The 17,446-nt window shown below is 37.4% G+C and overlaps 1 protein-coding gene across 6 annotated transcripts in view; it reads left to right on the forward strand.

The window, feature by feature from the left end:
• The window catches only part of cadm1a (cell adhesion molecule 1a), a 322,140-nt gene extending 306,977 nt beyond the window's left edge, over positions 1 to 15,163 (forward strand). For all 6 annotated transcript variants that reach the window (XM_067491839.1, XM_067491841.1, XM_067491842.1 and 3 more), the window contains 2 exons: positions 7,498 to 7,626; positions 10,124 to 15,163. In XM_067491839.1, coding sequence (XP_067347940.1) covers positions 7,498 to 7,626; positions 10,124 to 10,242 — 248 coding nt within the window. In that variant the 3' untranslated portion in view covers positions 10,243 to 15,163. The remainder of the gene's footprint in view (positions 1 to 7,497; positions 7,627 to 10,123) is intronic.
• Positions 15,164 to 17,446: the final 2,283 nt, after the last annotated feature.

A 17,446-nucleotide genomic window follows, 5' to 3' on the forward strand; every position in this document is an offset into this window, starting at 1 on the left:
AATTTTGAGATACTAGCACATAATTATAAGATTCAGATCTCATAATTCTGAGATATTCAATCATATTTATTAGATATGGCTCTCGTAATTATGAAAACACTTTTGGACCTGCCTTAGAATAGTCACTTTCAGTATCACAGTAGTTCTTCAGTATCCCAGTAGTTCTGTGATAGTTGTAGGTACTTCTTATTGTCTACACATAGCAATCTAAAGCAAAGCAAAGCTGTCATTAGCTAATTCGGTATACTTAGCTTTTCAAAGTAAAATACAAATGCCAATTAATTAATATCCACTACAATTTTTCAAGAGATCCTGATCTCCAGATCTTGTAGTCCAATTATGAGAAATAATCCAACTAAATAAATGAAATGTTAAAAGTCTTCACTTGTTTTAACGGACTAAGAAACTGTCAGGTTCACCATGGATACAGAAAGTCGCACTGGGGGGAGCTCATTAATTTAGCCCGTATGTTCACATATTGGAACATTAGGTGTGCCAAATTAGCTATTAACAGTTTTTGCCTTGTACAGAAAACTATTGCCATTTCTCTTCTGTCAATGAAGGAAACTTAGTTTTAAAGAATAAAAATTCCTGCCTAGAAAAAAAGATACAGCGTTATTGAGGCTCACTTTATAGTTTATTTGTTTTAGATTTTAGAAATCTAAGTACACAGTTCTATCTTTGCTTTAGACCATTGGAACTGTCACTGAATTGTTATGGTACTGAAGACATCTTAAAAAGCCATAATTACGGCATTCATATCCAACTTAGTATTTCAGAATCATGACTTATTATCCCATTTTTAAGAGAATGTCATAAAACTGAGATGTGGATTTTCTTATTATGAGATAAGGTATCCATTTTTTATTTATTTTATTTATTTTTTTAATGGACTGTGAATGAATAATGTACATTTCTATAAGTCATATCATTGGGACATGATATGCAATGAATAGCTTTCCTTAAATCACACTGATTTACCGAAACTAATGGCTCTTTTTTTCACTTTAGCACAATAAATCTGAGCCTTGCCTTGTATTTCCCCATCCACATTAGTAGACGAAATCCTCATTGTCCATGTTCCAAAGGCTGCTGTTATAAATTATATCTTGTTTATGTAATGGTAGATATTTAATGAAAAGGTCAGAGTTGTTCAGTAATGGTTTTGTGTGTAGCTAACTATTCTCATGTATATATATTATCAATCCCTTCACTCTTATGTAAATCAAGTTTTACTGTCTGCCATCCTCTTAATGGGTCAGTCCATCAGTTTTACATATAATTTAATATAAAATTATGTCAAGGGGGTTCTCAGTTTCAGGGTGGACTATGATGAATAATATTTCATTTTTGAGCTTCACCCACAGGGACCAAAAGTCAGGATATTTCATCTTTTACTGCACTGATTGTGGTGGAAATCCTAAAGAGGTTGATTTTGGTTTTTCCATTTACTTTAACAGATATGTAAAGTAATAAGATCCTAAATTACAGACATCACATTTTAGAATCAGTGATGAGAGTAGTATAGACAGAAATGTCACTGGTATTACTGGTGGTAAAGTTTAAATTCTGTGACATTGTTTTAATCATTTCATTTTTCAACTTTATTTGACCTTGCAGTTATTATCACTACTTTCGCTCACTGTTTTTAATGGTCTCTGCTGTCATTGTGAAGTGAAACGCTTTTGACGATTTGAAAAAGACTCAATAAATCTTAGGCCAAGTCACTCTGTATGTAAGCAGTGTAGTGCGCTACCCGAGAGGCGAAAGATTTAACTGACATTTTTAAATAGGTTCAATGAATAGGTTCATTGGGACTTTAATTACATTCACTCTTTAAGCAAGAGTGTTGTGGGCAATGGAAGTGGATCTTGACAAGCCAGTGTGTTCTTATGACACCCCACCCACATAGCGCTGCTATATTCCTGATTGCCCCCTATCTACAGGCAGCACGGGCACACCACTGAAATCACTAATACTTAATTAGCAGATTAGAAGATCCAATTAGGAGATCTCTTCTGTCTCAAATCAAAGCTCTGGCAACATGTCCTATGAAAATGAGATACTCCACGTCCCCACTTAAGGTGAGCGTTTCCCCCTGCTAAAATGGCTGCACTCTTTATTGACTGTTACATGCTTTGTTTAGCCACGTGAAACCCATTCTTTGCATCATCATTTACAGTTCAGGTGCATTTCAAGGAGAGAAGGGTTGTGTTAGAGATTAGGCCAGAGAAGCATATGAAACATAGATGTATTCTGCAACTACTTGTTTGGCTTTTGTGTCTTTTATGGGGTTTTTTCAACAAAGGTTGGAAACCAATACTATAAATGACATGGCAGTTCAAGACTGTCTTTAGTCCTAAAAACCAGAATTGTGTGTGCTTGTGTGTGTGTGTGTCATTTGTTTGTAACTGCTCAGGAAAACATTATCTTTAAGCTAAGTTGAGGGTGCAGTGTTACTTATAGGATGAAAACAAGCCAAATTTGTGAAGGCAAAGAAGTCCTAGTTATGGTTTATGAATTTATTCAGCACATGGATGTGGAAGAACATTTTTTCCCATCTTGTTTTTGTAATTAAACACTGTAGTTAAAGGAAACACTTTAATCTGACCAATGCAGCTGCCTTCCAACGCAGAAAAAGCAAAAATGCCTTGAATGTCTGTGAATGACCCATGCAATTTAATATTTGACTCCCTCGGCGAGGTAATAACACAAAGGTATTGAATTTCACTAGGTGACAGTAATTGCTCATAAGTGATGCTGAGTGATATTACATGCAAATTGTTTTCTGGGGTATCAATGAGACTGAGAGCTTCCAGAAACTGACAGCACATCCAGACAGTTATTGAGCCTTACAAACAAGGCTCATTAAATATGGAGCTGATTCAACTATCTTCATTTTTCTTTTTTCAGTTTAAGGAAAAAATTATTGACTTTGCTATTCTGCAGTGTCGCTGCAACATAACTGATCTAAATATGTTTAAAATCCACAGAAAAAGGCATTTTAATTAGTTTTATTTTTGATGATTCGCCTGTGCAATGATTGAATCATACATTCTTTAAATGCATTTTTTATCAATTTCAGCTTTAAGACATTTTTGCTTCAGTCAAAATAAGAAGAGTATGAGTCGGGTATTAAGAAAGCATAGTTCCCAGTGCATGATTAGCAATGACAAAATACTCCACAAATCACACAGTGACACTAAATCCTCTATAACCGCACTAAATGAGAAATCACACTGCAGATTCCTCCTGTGACAATTATGAATAAGAATTGCTTATAGGCCAAATAGCCAATTAGGTGCTGTTAGGATTGCATGAAGCATATATTCTCTACTCTTTGGCTCCTGGCATATTTGGCAAGCAGAGAAAATCTGTTTTCCCAACTATTTCGTGACACGTGGATTATTAATTCATTACACCTTAGTTGTGGACATATCAGGTGCTGCAAAATGAAATGAGAAAATGTACATAATAACAAACTGTCAGCTCCATTAAAAAGAATATGATAATGCAACATGTTAGATTAATTAACACCTGCATTTGAGATCCCAGTTTATAACTTAGTGTGTATACTGTATCTTGTCATTTGTATTAGAAGTAAGATGGTGTAAAAGTAAGATCAAGGATCAAAATATTAATTTAAATTAGACGTCCCATATGCTATTTCTATTCTATATTTTCATTGACCTGTTTTGTCCTTATACTCAATATATCGGGCTGAAAAATGGGTATAAAATGATACATAATGTAGACTATTTCTTTTGTAATAGAAGAGTGAAGTAATAAAAAACAACTCTTGGGTTTTAATAATTCTCTTTGTGCCGGCATCATTTAATATCCATAAAGAGCTGGAACAATCTGTCAGACATAAGGAATTGCTGATCTTAAAGCAAACTGGGAGGGGGGAATGATTTCATTGCAGTTTGCTGTGTATAATTCATGGTCCTCGGAAAAGGAAAATTCAGCCGTGAGGCTCAAAACTCAGCTTGACTTAGATGTGTTTACACTGGTGATTCCATAAGATGCAGCTTATGATATGTAGCACATGAAAAGAGTGATGGAGACTTTGTTCTTTTCTCCCCTCACTCTTTGGATGTTTCTGCTTTATCATGCCATTCAGGGGCCATCAGTCATTGTATATCGGAACCATATCTAAAGTGCAGTGCGTACCCGCTTCACATTCTAGCTAAGTAGATCTTGACCATGCAATATGACACACCACAATGTCAGTTGGGGTTATGAGAAGATTGTAGAGTGTATAATGCTGATTCAACACAAAAGTTACAACATAGTTAGTTCTGATTTAAATTGGACACAATCTGGTTAGATTTAGGCACAAAAATGTGAGGTTGAGAGAAAGATGATGGGGTTGCTTAAAATACAATAACAAAAGGTAACAACACTGACTCACTATATCAAGCACGACACAAACTTGCGTCCCGTGTCTTTAAGTCCAAGGTTATTAGCCAAGAACCACCACAACCTTGTAAGCAACACTATTAATTATATGTGTCATGATCTGGCCCTGGATTACAGTTTGTCTTTCCATCAGCTTCACTTCCTGTTCCAGACTTTTATTTTGTAGCCCCTTTCCCCCACTTTCTATTCAGGGTGATATTATTTGCACGCACAATTCAGTTTACACCTGTTTCTCGTCTGCTCTGTGCATGTATGGTTATTTGTTAGATCATGTTCCAGACCTCCTTAGTTGGTGTCCACATTTAGGTTACTGTTTTAACCCGCCTTGCATCTATTCTTTTGCTTGCGTTCTGCTTCCCCTCACTTATGATAGTTCTCAGTTATTCCAGACCGGGTTCATGTTTAGCCTCCTTAGTTATTCTAGTCCTGTCTTGTGTTTTCCTCATGTGTTTTTGTATGCATTTCTTCTTCTTCTTCTTCTTCAGGTTAGTTTTTGTTCTCTTTTCTGGAGTGATTTTTAGTTTTTCCTCTCTCGATATTGTGCTTTCTTGTTATAATTTATTTCTCACACTCCCATCTGTTGGTTACCCTGCTCTGTCTATGCCATTACTTAGGGTATGTATTTTGTACTCTCATTCGGATTCTTAGTTTCACTGATCCTGATTTACATTATTCTCAGAGATCACGCTTTCACTTAATGTCCTGATACTTTAGTCCTACTGCTCTAGTTGCGCATTTAATTCCTATAGTTTATGTATTGTGTTTATTTTCAGGTTCTTCAGCCTTTCAGTTTTCCCCTTGTTAAATTTCTTAGTACCTGTTACTGGATTCTTAGAACCGTGTCATGCCTGTCTCTGACCTCCTTTAGGAGTGAATTTTTGTTCCTTCCTTTCCTTTGTGTTTCCAGAATAAAATTCACTTATATAATCACATTTTCCCATGATTGCATCCCCCCTAATAGCAAACATGACAATATCACTTTATACAACTCTGGTAGCCTCTGATATTTACATTGGCCACTAGATGCTGCCACTGACCCACACATTTCACTCATAATACATATGCCAGTAGGTGACCTGCCAAGTCAGAACTAATGGCTGAAAATGAAAAATTAATTAATAGAAATACCAATAAATAGCAATATAATGCTAGAATCAGTTGACTCTTAAATAAATTTTAAGAGACTGGTATATACTGCAGAGAAGCGAGAAGGATTATCTGCAGGCGCCCACATCCCTGACCACATCAAACATACATGCTCTGCTTCTTCCCCCAAAACTAAAATCCACATTAACATTGTAATAGGAAAGTGTGTTAAAGCACAGCTTTAGCAACCTGACAAGAGTGAATTGAATGTCAGAAGGATTCCTGCTCAGTTTAATTGAATCTCACCAGCACTAAAAAAAGTATCTTAAGTCAAAATAACCTATTAGATCTTTCAGGTAATGTTTTGTTCAGTGTGACATATAACACTGCCCTACCCCTCCGCCTCTTTCCTCCTTTATTCCTGCAGGTTTGATAATGCGGGAGTGTCGGTTTGGGTGGTAGCTGATGTGATCCCTGGTGTTTCTCTCCCTGTTTCTGTTATTTGTTAATAAATTGCGCCCTGGTCTTTCTGTTTCTTGGAGCTCCCTCAGCAAATCCCCTCGAGTGTAGAATCGGGCCAGAGAAACATGTGGAGGGGTTTTAGTGAGTTCCTACAACTAATGGATGGTGGGGGCTGAAGGTCCGTTTCACATTACCTGATTGCCAAGAACTGACTCTTGTTGATTGTCCTGCATTCACTTTTTCAAGCATTCTTCTATTTTCTCTAAAGGCAATTAAAAGGAATTAAAAGGTTAAGTTTATGAAGTAATGGTACCCCAGTAAGTTAAAAGCACACGCATCTGTAATGTTTGTCTTCTCTTAGGTAGAAAAGGGCTTCGGAAATAAAAATTAACATTTAGCTATGAGAAACATCTTCTCTCTACTGCCACCACCCTCTCCAACTTACTTTCAAATAGCATAGTGTGCTGTTGGTGAAAAAATGGGCTTCTTCTTTGTGACATGAAGGGCCAATCACGTCCACAAATGAATATTAACTTTGGGTGGTCATGGATCCCTACACCCGATCAATAGCTTTCACGTAGCATTAGAGCTTCTTCATAGATTCTTCAGGGTCAACTTCTTCGTTTTTTTTCCCTTAATGCCTGCTTTAGAAGTTAACACTATTCTTTGTGTGGGACTGGTTTCTTAAAAGATGTTATTTTTTCAAAGCAATGAATCTGAATGTGACACATTCCAAACAGATTGTGAAGGCGTTGTGCTGCTTTTGACAATTCTGTTTATGCACAGTCCAACCAATTCCTAGAGGCACTAATGGTATCGTAGTGGTAGTGTTGGGTGTTTATTGAAATATTAACCAGATTTAAAGGAGCCAAATAACATCATGGTTAGCTATGTTAGTTGTAAAAACACTTTGCAAAGAATAATACTGGGATTATTTACTGTAAAGCAACATTAAATGGTGGAAAATAAGTCAAAACAACAATGAGAAGATATATTGTGCAAATATCAATCATGGGAACTACCAGGAGAAAAAGCTCTGGTCACCAGATCAGATATTTGAGTTTTGGCAAACAGTTGTGTGACTTCAACTACAGTGTGGAAAAAGGTTATATTTGGGTTAGAAGAAAGTTGTATTTAGATTAGCCAGAACCCCTGCATTGTTACGGTGGGATCCATGTGAAGATGTTTCCCTTCTGAACACAAGTTATCTAATTTTTATAGGTGAAGGACAGGAGCAACAATCATACCAGTAGACAGGGCAGCTGAAGGTTTGCTACAGGCTCAAGTTAATGTAAAGTCGATGGGTTTGGTGCCTTCCATCATTTCTGATCATCATTCTGATGTGTTTTAATGTAATTGAAACTGCGGCTCCAAAGATACTCTATGCAAATACCTCACATGAAGTATAATGTACAGTACATTATCACATTTAGACGTCCCTGCAGGGATTTGGTGGCTGGTTGCCCTTCTGCAGTACAACACTGAGCACTGTTGTTTACTCACGCTGAGCTTTTCCTTTGCTTTCAGATTCACGAGCTGGAGAAGGAGCGCCCAGAACGGTGGACCATGCAGTGATTGGAGGGGTGGTTGCTGTGGTGGTCTTTGCTATGCTCTGTCTACTCATCGTCTTGGGGCGCTACTTCGCAAGACACAAAGGTAGTGGGTTTGAAAATACAGTTTGATAGCCAATACTAACACATTAAAAAGTTTTCCTGACTTAGGCTGCATCAGGCAGGATTATTATGTAGTCTGACTGCCTGCTTCTTCATAGTAATGTCTTCTGCATAATGGCAGAGGCTCATGGGTATTGTAGTAGTTAGAGCCACCAGTCATGCAAAACAGCTCACACAAAGTGAAATAGCAGGATATAAGGTTTAGCAGGTGTAGACATTTGACTTTTTTTTTAATCTTTGGATGGATGCTATCCAATTAACTGGGAACATGGCTGTTATGGCTCTGGGTTACTAATGTTTTTTTCTATGCTTTCATGCTAAATAGTACACCACATTTATTATACTGCCCTCATACCACACAAATAATCATTATCTATAACAATTTTTGCATTATGATACCATATTACTATGTAGGAGGAAATTAAATTAGATACAGTGCATTTTACATGCAAATCGTTTTCTATTTTTAATAAAATCATAAAGATTTCAAACAAACTTCTTTCACATTGCCATTATGGGGTATTGCTTGTAGAATTTTGAAGAACATAATGAATTTGATTCATTTTGGAATAAGGCTGTAACATAACAAAATGTGGAAAAAGTTGAGCATAAATATTTTCTGGATGCATTGTACTTTCACAACTGCGGAAAGAAAAAGCAGTAAATGAACCACTTTATGGTGATGCTACACACAGTGTTTTCCCTCAGGTTTTTGTACTTATGATTTGTGTTGTCTGCTAATGAATCTTGGTGCTGAACTGAAAAGTCTCTGATGTGGAAAAAAGTACTGTTTAAAACTGCAGTAAGGTTAATGAGATCTCCAGTAGTTATACGACTGGTACACAGTTCATTAAATGTAATCAGACTCACTCTCTCATTCTGCTTGAACCTGCTGTACTGCCGTCAACCTAACGACATAGATCTTTTGTCTGTTTTGTTTTTGGCAGTGTAGAGACGGGCGTATATGAGGCTTACTCCTGTCAAGTGGGGTAATAATGATCCACAGTCAGTTGTTGGGTTAAAACATACACACATTTATTTAAGTCTGGTGACTTACAACTTTGGAATGATAACGACATAGGCTTGACAGAAGACAGTCAGATATCCTGTGCCCGATGACACCTATACTTCTCTTAAAGTCTGACGCCCCCTACTGTCTGGCCCGGGTGTCGTCTAAAACCCAGGGATCTTACAGTGACCGTACTCATCAGCCTGAGTAAATCTTTTTTCCTTAACTTATGAATCCCTAAAAACAAAATGATTTCTTCAGAGTACTGTACTGGACATAATTAAACTAATATCAGACCAAAATGATGATCACAAATAGCCATACATTTTTTTTAACAAAATGAAGAGCTGCACTCAGGGTGTAGCTCATACAGGCAACTGCCAACAATGTGAGTAAACACAATATTCTGCTTCCGGCTGACTGGCTTTCACATGATTTATACAGGCTACTGTCCTGACACCTGATCACTCAAGCTGTCCACTGTAAACATCCATTATAGTTTGTAGTAAGTGACTTTACTTGACCCTCCATGCTTCATGCTTAGTGTAGCTAAGCAAACTCACCATTTTCCTGTCCAATTAAGGATTAATAAAGAAAAACATAATTATAATTTAATGGCGACTTCTGTTGTGTTGCCATTTTATTTATTAGACTGTTCACCTTATGTTTTCAAAATAGAAAACAACGAGAGGCGGGTAAATAAATAAAATGGGGGCCTCTGCCTAATTTTGTTTATGTTGTGAGTTGTACATTGTTTGTAGGCTAGTGCAAAAATAAGAATGATAAGAAGGAAAAATAGATATTTTTAGGCTCCTTTGGCAACTGTACCTCAGAGTTTCTCTGAAAACTGACCTAAAAATCCTTGAGAATTTCAGGACGTTGAGGGCTCTCTGTCAGAAAGTTTTTTATAATACTTACTCAGCACAACACTTACCAGACCTTCAGAAAGAGCGTATTGGGAAAATGATTTGGCTTTTTGTGGCATGCAGTCTGCACCACTGAACACTATGTTTCTATCTAGTCAAGCAGCATTTGGGTTTTATTTATTTTCTTCTCAGGTGGAAGTGCCCTTCCTCATTTGTTCTGCAATATTGCCTTCATTATCAAACTCTGCTCTGATAGGTTGAGAATAAATCTTTTAAATTAGGTTTGAAGTGGCTCGCTACCACCTTTTTTGATTTGGCTGAACTTGACAAGGTTCATCTGAAAGTGTGAGTTATGTTCTTCCCTACACTTGAGATCATTTCAAAACCCTGATTTTCATGTGCCAATCTTAAATGAAAAAAGGGGAAAATTATGTATCATCTGTGTTTTACAGCTTGCTGGGTTTGTGTAAATGGCCACATGGTGAAGCATTTGCATAATTAGATACTGTGGGGTGTAGGGGCACATTTTAATCTTTTGTATCATCTAAGCAGCAGGCTATTATCCAGTCCGTCACACTGTCCTTCATCCCTCCCCTCCTCCTCAGGTACCTACTTCACACACGAAGCCAAAGGAGCAGATGATGCAGCGGACGCAGACACAGCCATCATCAACGCAGAGGGTGGCCACACCAACTCGGACGAAAAGAAAGAGTACTACATCTAATCTAAACAGGACCCCTCACTCTAGTGTCCTCTTTGGGACATGAAGCTGTTTTTGGGGCTGGGGAAAGGGTAGTGGGGGGCTGATGGAGGGTTTTCAGTTGGTTCCGGATCACTATTAGTGGGAGTAGGGGGTCAAGGAGAAGAGAAATAGGGTTTTAAAGGAAGGCCTGGTTTTAAGCAGTTGTTTAGTCTAGTCTGCTGATGTAGGAATGTTTTATGTGTTTAAAAAAATAAAAAATGGAGAAAAAAAATGGGAGGGTTTGGGTTTTTGGTAAACTGAGAGGGGGATCGGTTGGGGGTGGGAGGGTGCGCCAGACGTTGCCAGAAATCACTGTAGAGAGCTTCACCATTTGACACCTCCCTAACTGCTGGTACGAATTTTATTTAGTTCAACCATTTGCAGAAAATTCTGTGCCTTGTTCTGAATTTTTTTTGTTCTAGCCCTACTTTGGATTTGTGTTGATCCTCATTTGCATAACCCCCTTGCTCTTCTTTTCCCGTTTTCTCTTCCCCACTCGTAATTATCAATGTGCTGTTGGCTTTTGTATGAGGGTAAAATTACACAGTCACTTTATTCGTTTTCCTGAATGTGTCTACACATACACATCCTCTCCTGCATAACAAAAACTCTTTCCAGTATACTGTGATTTGTCTCAAGCCATTACTTCTCCCTCTTTATTCCCCTGACGTTTTGACAGCTCCAAAAATGCATGGAATACTCTACATAGTATCTTTGTACAAATGACATAAATAAGAAATAAGTTTGATGTAGTGTAAATTTCTTCCCCTGTCCCCTCCTGAAGAATTCACACTCAAAACATAAGCAAAATGGAAGGAAAAGAAAGTGATCTTCCTATTCAAATTCTTTTAAGATTGTTTTTGAAAAGCTCTCAGTCCAGTTCCCTCAGTAACATAAGGCTATTAATTTAGTATTAATATTGGCCAACCAGCTGCCAAAAAGATGCTGGTGTATTGTACATAACCTTATAGAAAAGAGAAGCACCCTTAACCAAACTCCAAGCTGAAACACATTGAATATTGTGTTATTTTTAGGAATAATTAAGCTGCACAAAACATTAAAAATGTCATTGCAGTCCAGGTTTTTTCATCAATCCATGTTATCACAGACACACAATCCAGTGTAAATCAAGCCAATGGAACTACAGCTGTATTGTACACTAATCCTTACTAAGAAATATTTTTTACAACTTATTAGAATTGCAATGGAGTACCTTTGTGGATTTTATTGTATCACACGCATTGTGAGTTTTGTCAAATTGTAAAACCAGCAAATATTTGGGAAGTAAATGTCTTCAAAATGTAATGCTCTGAGAGACAGTTCAGCCTTTCCACTTACATCACACCTTAAAATATATAGCCTATGGTTTTGCCTTGATACAGCGGCTTGAGTGCTTAAACATTTGATATTTTTGCACGTCTGTAAAACACATTGTTTCTGCTTCTCTATTTTGCTTTATGCATCACCTGCCAAAACTTTGAGGATCTATTTTGCTTTGCCAGCTGGGGAACACTGGGGAATGCCAAAAGTAATTAATTGTTTGTAACTTACTACACATGCCGTGCTCCATGGTGATAATCCATGGTTTGCATTAATGCCCTGGCTTCTTAACATGGCAATGAGGGTCTGTTGATGGCATTGTTGGTCATTATTATGTGTTCACACAGCAAGCAGCTTGCTTAATGAGTCCTGACTCCATGTGACAGTTGTGGGTGGAGTGGGATGGAGGACTAGGTTGCAGTGTGCACTTACAAAATTTTAAACAAGCAAAGCCTAAATATTGCATTGCTTTATGTGCTGTTATATCACATCATTTTAACTTAAGTGCAATTTTACACCGTTTATTGTAGTGGAGAAAATAAACACATTGTCAACTAACAATTAAATATTAAATGTTTAGGAATCAGAAAACTAATTTTATACCAAAAAGAGTGAGTTTTATGAATATCAATCTTCTCGTATCACAGTAGATGTGTAGAGATTACAGGCAGCGAGCAAACGTAAATGTAACAACCACTAGGCAAATGCAGAAAACACATACAGTATAGAGATGCTGCAAGCTGCACAGAACACAAAAGAAACCTGTCTTTTGAGGAGGCACTAGTAACGTGAACGTTTCAGTGGCTTTTGGGTACGAGCTAAAATGTGTATTTATATTTTGTTTCATTGGACATATCTACATCTACTAGTGTAAGCCTGCTTATTACCTACTAGTGCATTAATCAGTTTTATTTGTTCTCTCAAGTCTGTTTTTTGCATTGGTATTTGGATGACAGGCAGCATTTCGGTATTTGCATGTGTTCTACGTATTTTCAGTATGGATGATGTAATCATAACTTGCTTTCTCAACTTGTTTCATATGTTTTTCAATAACTGCAACTCGGCTGTTGTCAGACAGGTAAAGATCTTTTCTTCATCTGCCTGTGTTTTGAAATTGCACTGGAGTGCACCCTGTTAGCCACTGTAACAGGAACCACACAGTTCAATTGTAATTTTGGGTTTATATTAAGTGTTTCACTGTCATAAATACCAATATATGATACATATCAATATTTGTCAAATCAAATGAATAAACATACTGAATATGCCACTGAACACAGCTTTTAAACTCAACCCCTTTAGTCACCTGCTTTGGATGTTGTCGTGCCATTTAGTGGCCATTATCTGTTGTTCTCGCCACCAAATGGGCCAGCGGGTACCTGGTTCACATGCTACTAGGCTCAGTAAGTCATTGTGCTATTGTATAACCCACAATGTCATATGTCATGAACTTTAGGTCCAAGAAGTATGTGTTTGGTAGATTTAGGCACAAACATGAGTAGGATACAGGTTAGGGAAAGATTGTGGTTAGGGTTAGAATACAGACAGAGCAAAGCAAAGAGCTGCTTAAAGTAAAACAGTGAACATACTGGTGTCTTTCAGTTTAAAGTGTTGTGCTTTGCTCCAGCCTACTCTCTATACAGACTGTCAGATTGTAATCACCTGCTGCCAGTTTTACTTCTGCCATATTTACTACCCCTGCTACATGTTGCCAATTTACCACACATCTCAATAAAAATAACAAAGCTGGTAGGTGGTACTGTAGGTGGCTTATTGAACCATAACTGTGGGCTTGATCATTACTGACAACATACCATTCAATGGCTTGATAACAGTTGCATTGGCTGCTTTGGCAAATTGTTTGATTTCTAGGACTTGATGGTGGTGCTTGCCATGTGTACACATATCTAAGATTCAATATTTTTTATGCCATGTTTAAGCATTTGATTGGACTTTGTCAATGTGCAGCTCAGATTGCGACACAATAACAGTGTGATAGCTTTAAAATCATAATCATGCATGAAGACAGCATTCAGTCTTTCCATATTCAGATTGTTAGTTTTGGCTTATCCAAAAGCATTAGAGCAGGTTCTGTGCATTGTGCAAATTACACTTTCCTGCGCATTACACATCTCTGCATTTTGAAAGTTGTCAAATATGTTTTCTTCAATTTTAAAAGACACCCAGGTGGCTTGGATGGAACTGCAGACACATTTTTAGCTTCTCCACTGGATGTGGCAGTTGTAAATGAGGGAATAGGAGGGATGTTGCAAGCGAAAGACAGAAAAGTCCAACTCTCCCAACTGTTATTCTTTCTTCTCTTCTGTGAAAACCTGATTTAATTTAAAAGTTCTGAGCTTAACAATGAATTACCACTAAGTTAACACTGTATGCTGATGACACTGTTTTGTTATTGTTATGTGGGTGGGTGGGGGGTGGGGATGGGCTATGATTAGATTAGATGTTTTACGGTCTGGTGTCTGATACAATTATTAACTGGCTTGTTATCATTGCTTTATGAATCACAGAGCAGATGCCACTTCATCTGTAAGGCTGAGATTGTGTGATTTGTATTTTACAGTGAACACTATTTTGCTTCAGTGATATGTGGCAGCTTCCATGAAATCAGACTTCAAAATATGTACTTGCCAATAAAGGAATAGAATTGAATATTGTCTTCTCCCTTAAGGCTGACACATTAATATTTCATTTGTGAATATTAAACCTTTAAGAGAAGGAATGTTTCTCCTTAACTAGAATAAGAGTTTTTGTTTTCCCAAAGTTCTTATATGAAACTAAACAAAACATATTAATAAAACTTTAAAAAAATAAAATAGGTTTGGATACTCAGAAATTGTACACATTGAAGTTAATAGAATTATATTTAAGGTTATTGTTTGCATCTTTTTAATTTCCATTAAACGCCCAGTAAATAAAAAAAAAATAAAAGACTTTAGTATTACACTGTTACTGATATAGTTTCCTTCATTCATTTTTTTATAATGTCCTGTCTCAGGTTCATGCATTGCTGACTGATATGACTGCATCTCAGGTAGAATGCAAAGTTTAGGCCCCACTTATCAGTGACATTAAAGCAAGTACAATGCATCCTCATTAAATCAAGTGCAACACATTATTTTAGATCTAAGAGGCAAAATTGGTGAGATATTTTGCATATATGTTGTATATGTTTTCTGTATTTTTTCTTAATATTTGGTGCACTGTAAAAGATGTGTTAAGTATTGCTTTGTGTTGACATAGGTCATAAAGAGTACACTGTTTATTGAGATGAAGCAGGATCAGAAACTTGTTGTGGCTGTTCTACTGTCACTTTCAACGCACCACCGCCTTTGGAAGCTTGCTTGATTCCCAAAAAGTTTTGATTGTTTCACCAGTCATTGTTTTTAGATTGATTCTTTTTATGTCTCTCTGCTGTTCTTGGAAAATGTTGATGTGTATTAATGGAGAAAGGAGTTCCACATTCCCATACACATTTTGTATTGGTTCATAAATAGACATTTTTACAAAACAATGAAGAGTTCTTGTCTTAATAAAAAAGAAAAGATATTAACGTCCAAAATAATCAGTGTTGGTATTGTTTTTTGTTTGTTTTGTTTGCTTCAAATGTAAATATATTAAGGTGATATACCACAGGTAAAAAGAGGACTAATGTATACAGTATGCATAGCAATATCTAATGTATTTAATTATCATCTGCAGTAAACATCAGCAGATAGTGAAGCCTAACTGCATTTGCCAGTTTCATCAGTTCACCACTCACCCTGACTGCATGGACGCTGCTCATGTTAGGCAAGAACTAGATTATCTGCAATAATACATTGAAATTTCTCAGGACTCAGAGGCGTAAGACTTACCAAAATGTGTTTTCCTTGATATGAATATACTGACAGATTAGAAATGTGGTGATGAAGAGAAAGGCACAAGTGGCAAAAGATAATCCAATAACCAGAGGTGGTAATTAGCTAACTACATTCACTCACATACTGTACTTAATGTAGTGGTACTTTATTAGAGTATTTCCATTTTAGGCTACTTTTACTCTTACTTCACAACAGTTCAGAGGAAAATATTGTACTTTTATTCCACTACATTATATATTAACTACATTATATAATAACATAAAATGATTAAAATCACCTGTGCAGGTTTGGTTCCACACCAAGTTGCTAGGAATTTTTTGGCTTTTCCTTTTCAGCAATTACCTGCCATAATTTTCACCTTTGAGTGTTTGAATAAGTCTCAGTAAGACATAATAACATTCACGTTATCAGCATGGCATCAGTACCCTTGTAATACATATCTTTCTTAGTGAAGTAGTTCTGCTTTTGTATTTTAAGTACATTTAAAAACATTTACTTTGGTACTTCAGCAAAGAATTTGAAATAGTCCTTCTAAATGGTAAATGGTCGATTACATAGCACTTTACAATGTTGATTCCCATTCACCCATTCACACACCGATGGCAGTGGCTGCCATGTATGGTGCCATGTTCACCTGAACTACAGGGAGCAACTTGGGGTTCAGTGTCTCACCCAAGGACACTTTGACATGTAGCCAGGAGCGGGGATTGAACTACTGACCCTGTGGTCCTTAAACGACTGCCTTACCAACTGAGCTACAGCGGCCCTTCTACTTATATTGGAGTATTTTGAGGCAATACTTGCTCTTTTACACAAGCATTGATATTGTGTACTTCTACTACTGATGCCAGGAAGTCAGACAAACCATCCCTGTAGTACAATAGAGTGACATAAAACTAAGGGCGCTGGGACAGTATGCACTCCCTGGCCACTTTATTAGGGACAACCATTCAACTGCATGTTAGAGTGTGTATAATCAGCCTTCCAAATTCCTTCCAGAAATCTTTAAGCACACCTAAGCTTTAATATTGACATGAAAAAATTCCTCACATGTACAGTACCTCTGAGGTGTCAGTATTTAATGCCCTGAGTGGACTGATATTAGGTCTCATGCTACAATTAACTTTATTTCCAAAAGTTGCATAATACAGTATGGCATTAAGAAAATTCAGCCAGCCAGCTCACGTAAAGGGCTGTGTGCAAAAATGCTCGTAGAAGCCATCCCCGGCTTTGACTTCATCACGCCCGCCAATGAAACACCAAGCTCTGCACAGCAGGGACTGGGGAGTGGTGATAATAACTTCTCCTCTTTGGGGAACATACTATGAGGCTTATGAAATACTGTATGAGTTGCAATAGCAGCAAGTGATTATCTGTTTCAGTGTAGCTTTCAGGTAAGCAATGTGACAGCAGGCATGGCGCCTACGCAGGGGTTCCCGGAGACATTAACGTGATATACCACTATCGAGTGGAAATAAATCAATATACATAACTATTTCCCAAAATATTACGCTGTCAGGCAACATAAAGATGATAACCATTAAGTGATTTTACTTCATTTACCGTGACAGGTCAGGGTGATCCATTCATCCATCCATCCATTATCTGTAACTGCTTATCCTGTTCAGGGTCATGGGGGGCTGTAGCCTATCACAGCTGTCATTGAGTGAGAGGCGGGTTACGCCCTGGACAGGTTGCCAGTCTCTCTTAGGACCAACAGGGAGGGACACACACTGACACAGTGCATAGTAAACATTTGAAGGAATGCTCCTATTTCATGTCAGTGTACTGTACATTCACGTCATCCAGAAAACGTGTAATTTGCTCAGGGGTGGCCAAATGTTTGCATACAGCTGTAAATCTAGCCCCACTTATGCTTTAGTGATGCCTAAAGTTCCTTTTTCATCTGAGTTGAACCCTGGCAAGTGCCAATGTCATGAAATCTTTATCACATGCATAAACCAGATTGAATATGCAGTATAAAA

The sequence above is a fragment of the Channa argus genome, chromosome 22, assembly GCF_033026475.1.
Source record: "Channa argus isolate prfri chromosome 22, Channa argus male v1.0, whole genome shotgun sequence".
NCBI classification, from domain to species: domain Eukaryota; kingdom Metazoa; phylum Chordata; class Actinopteri; order Anabantiformes; family Channidae; genus Channa; species Channa argus.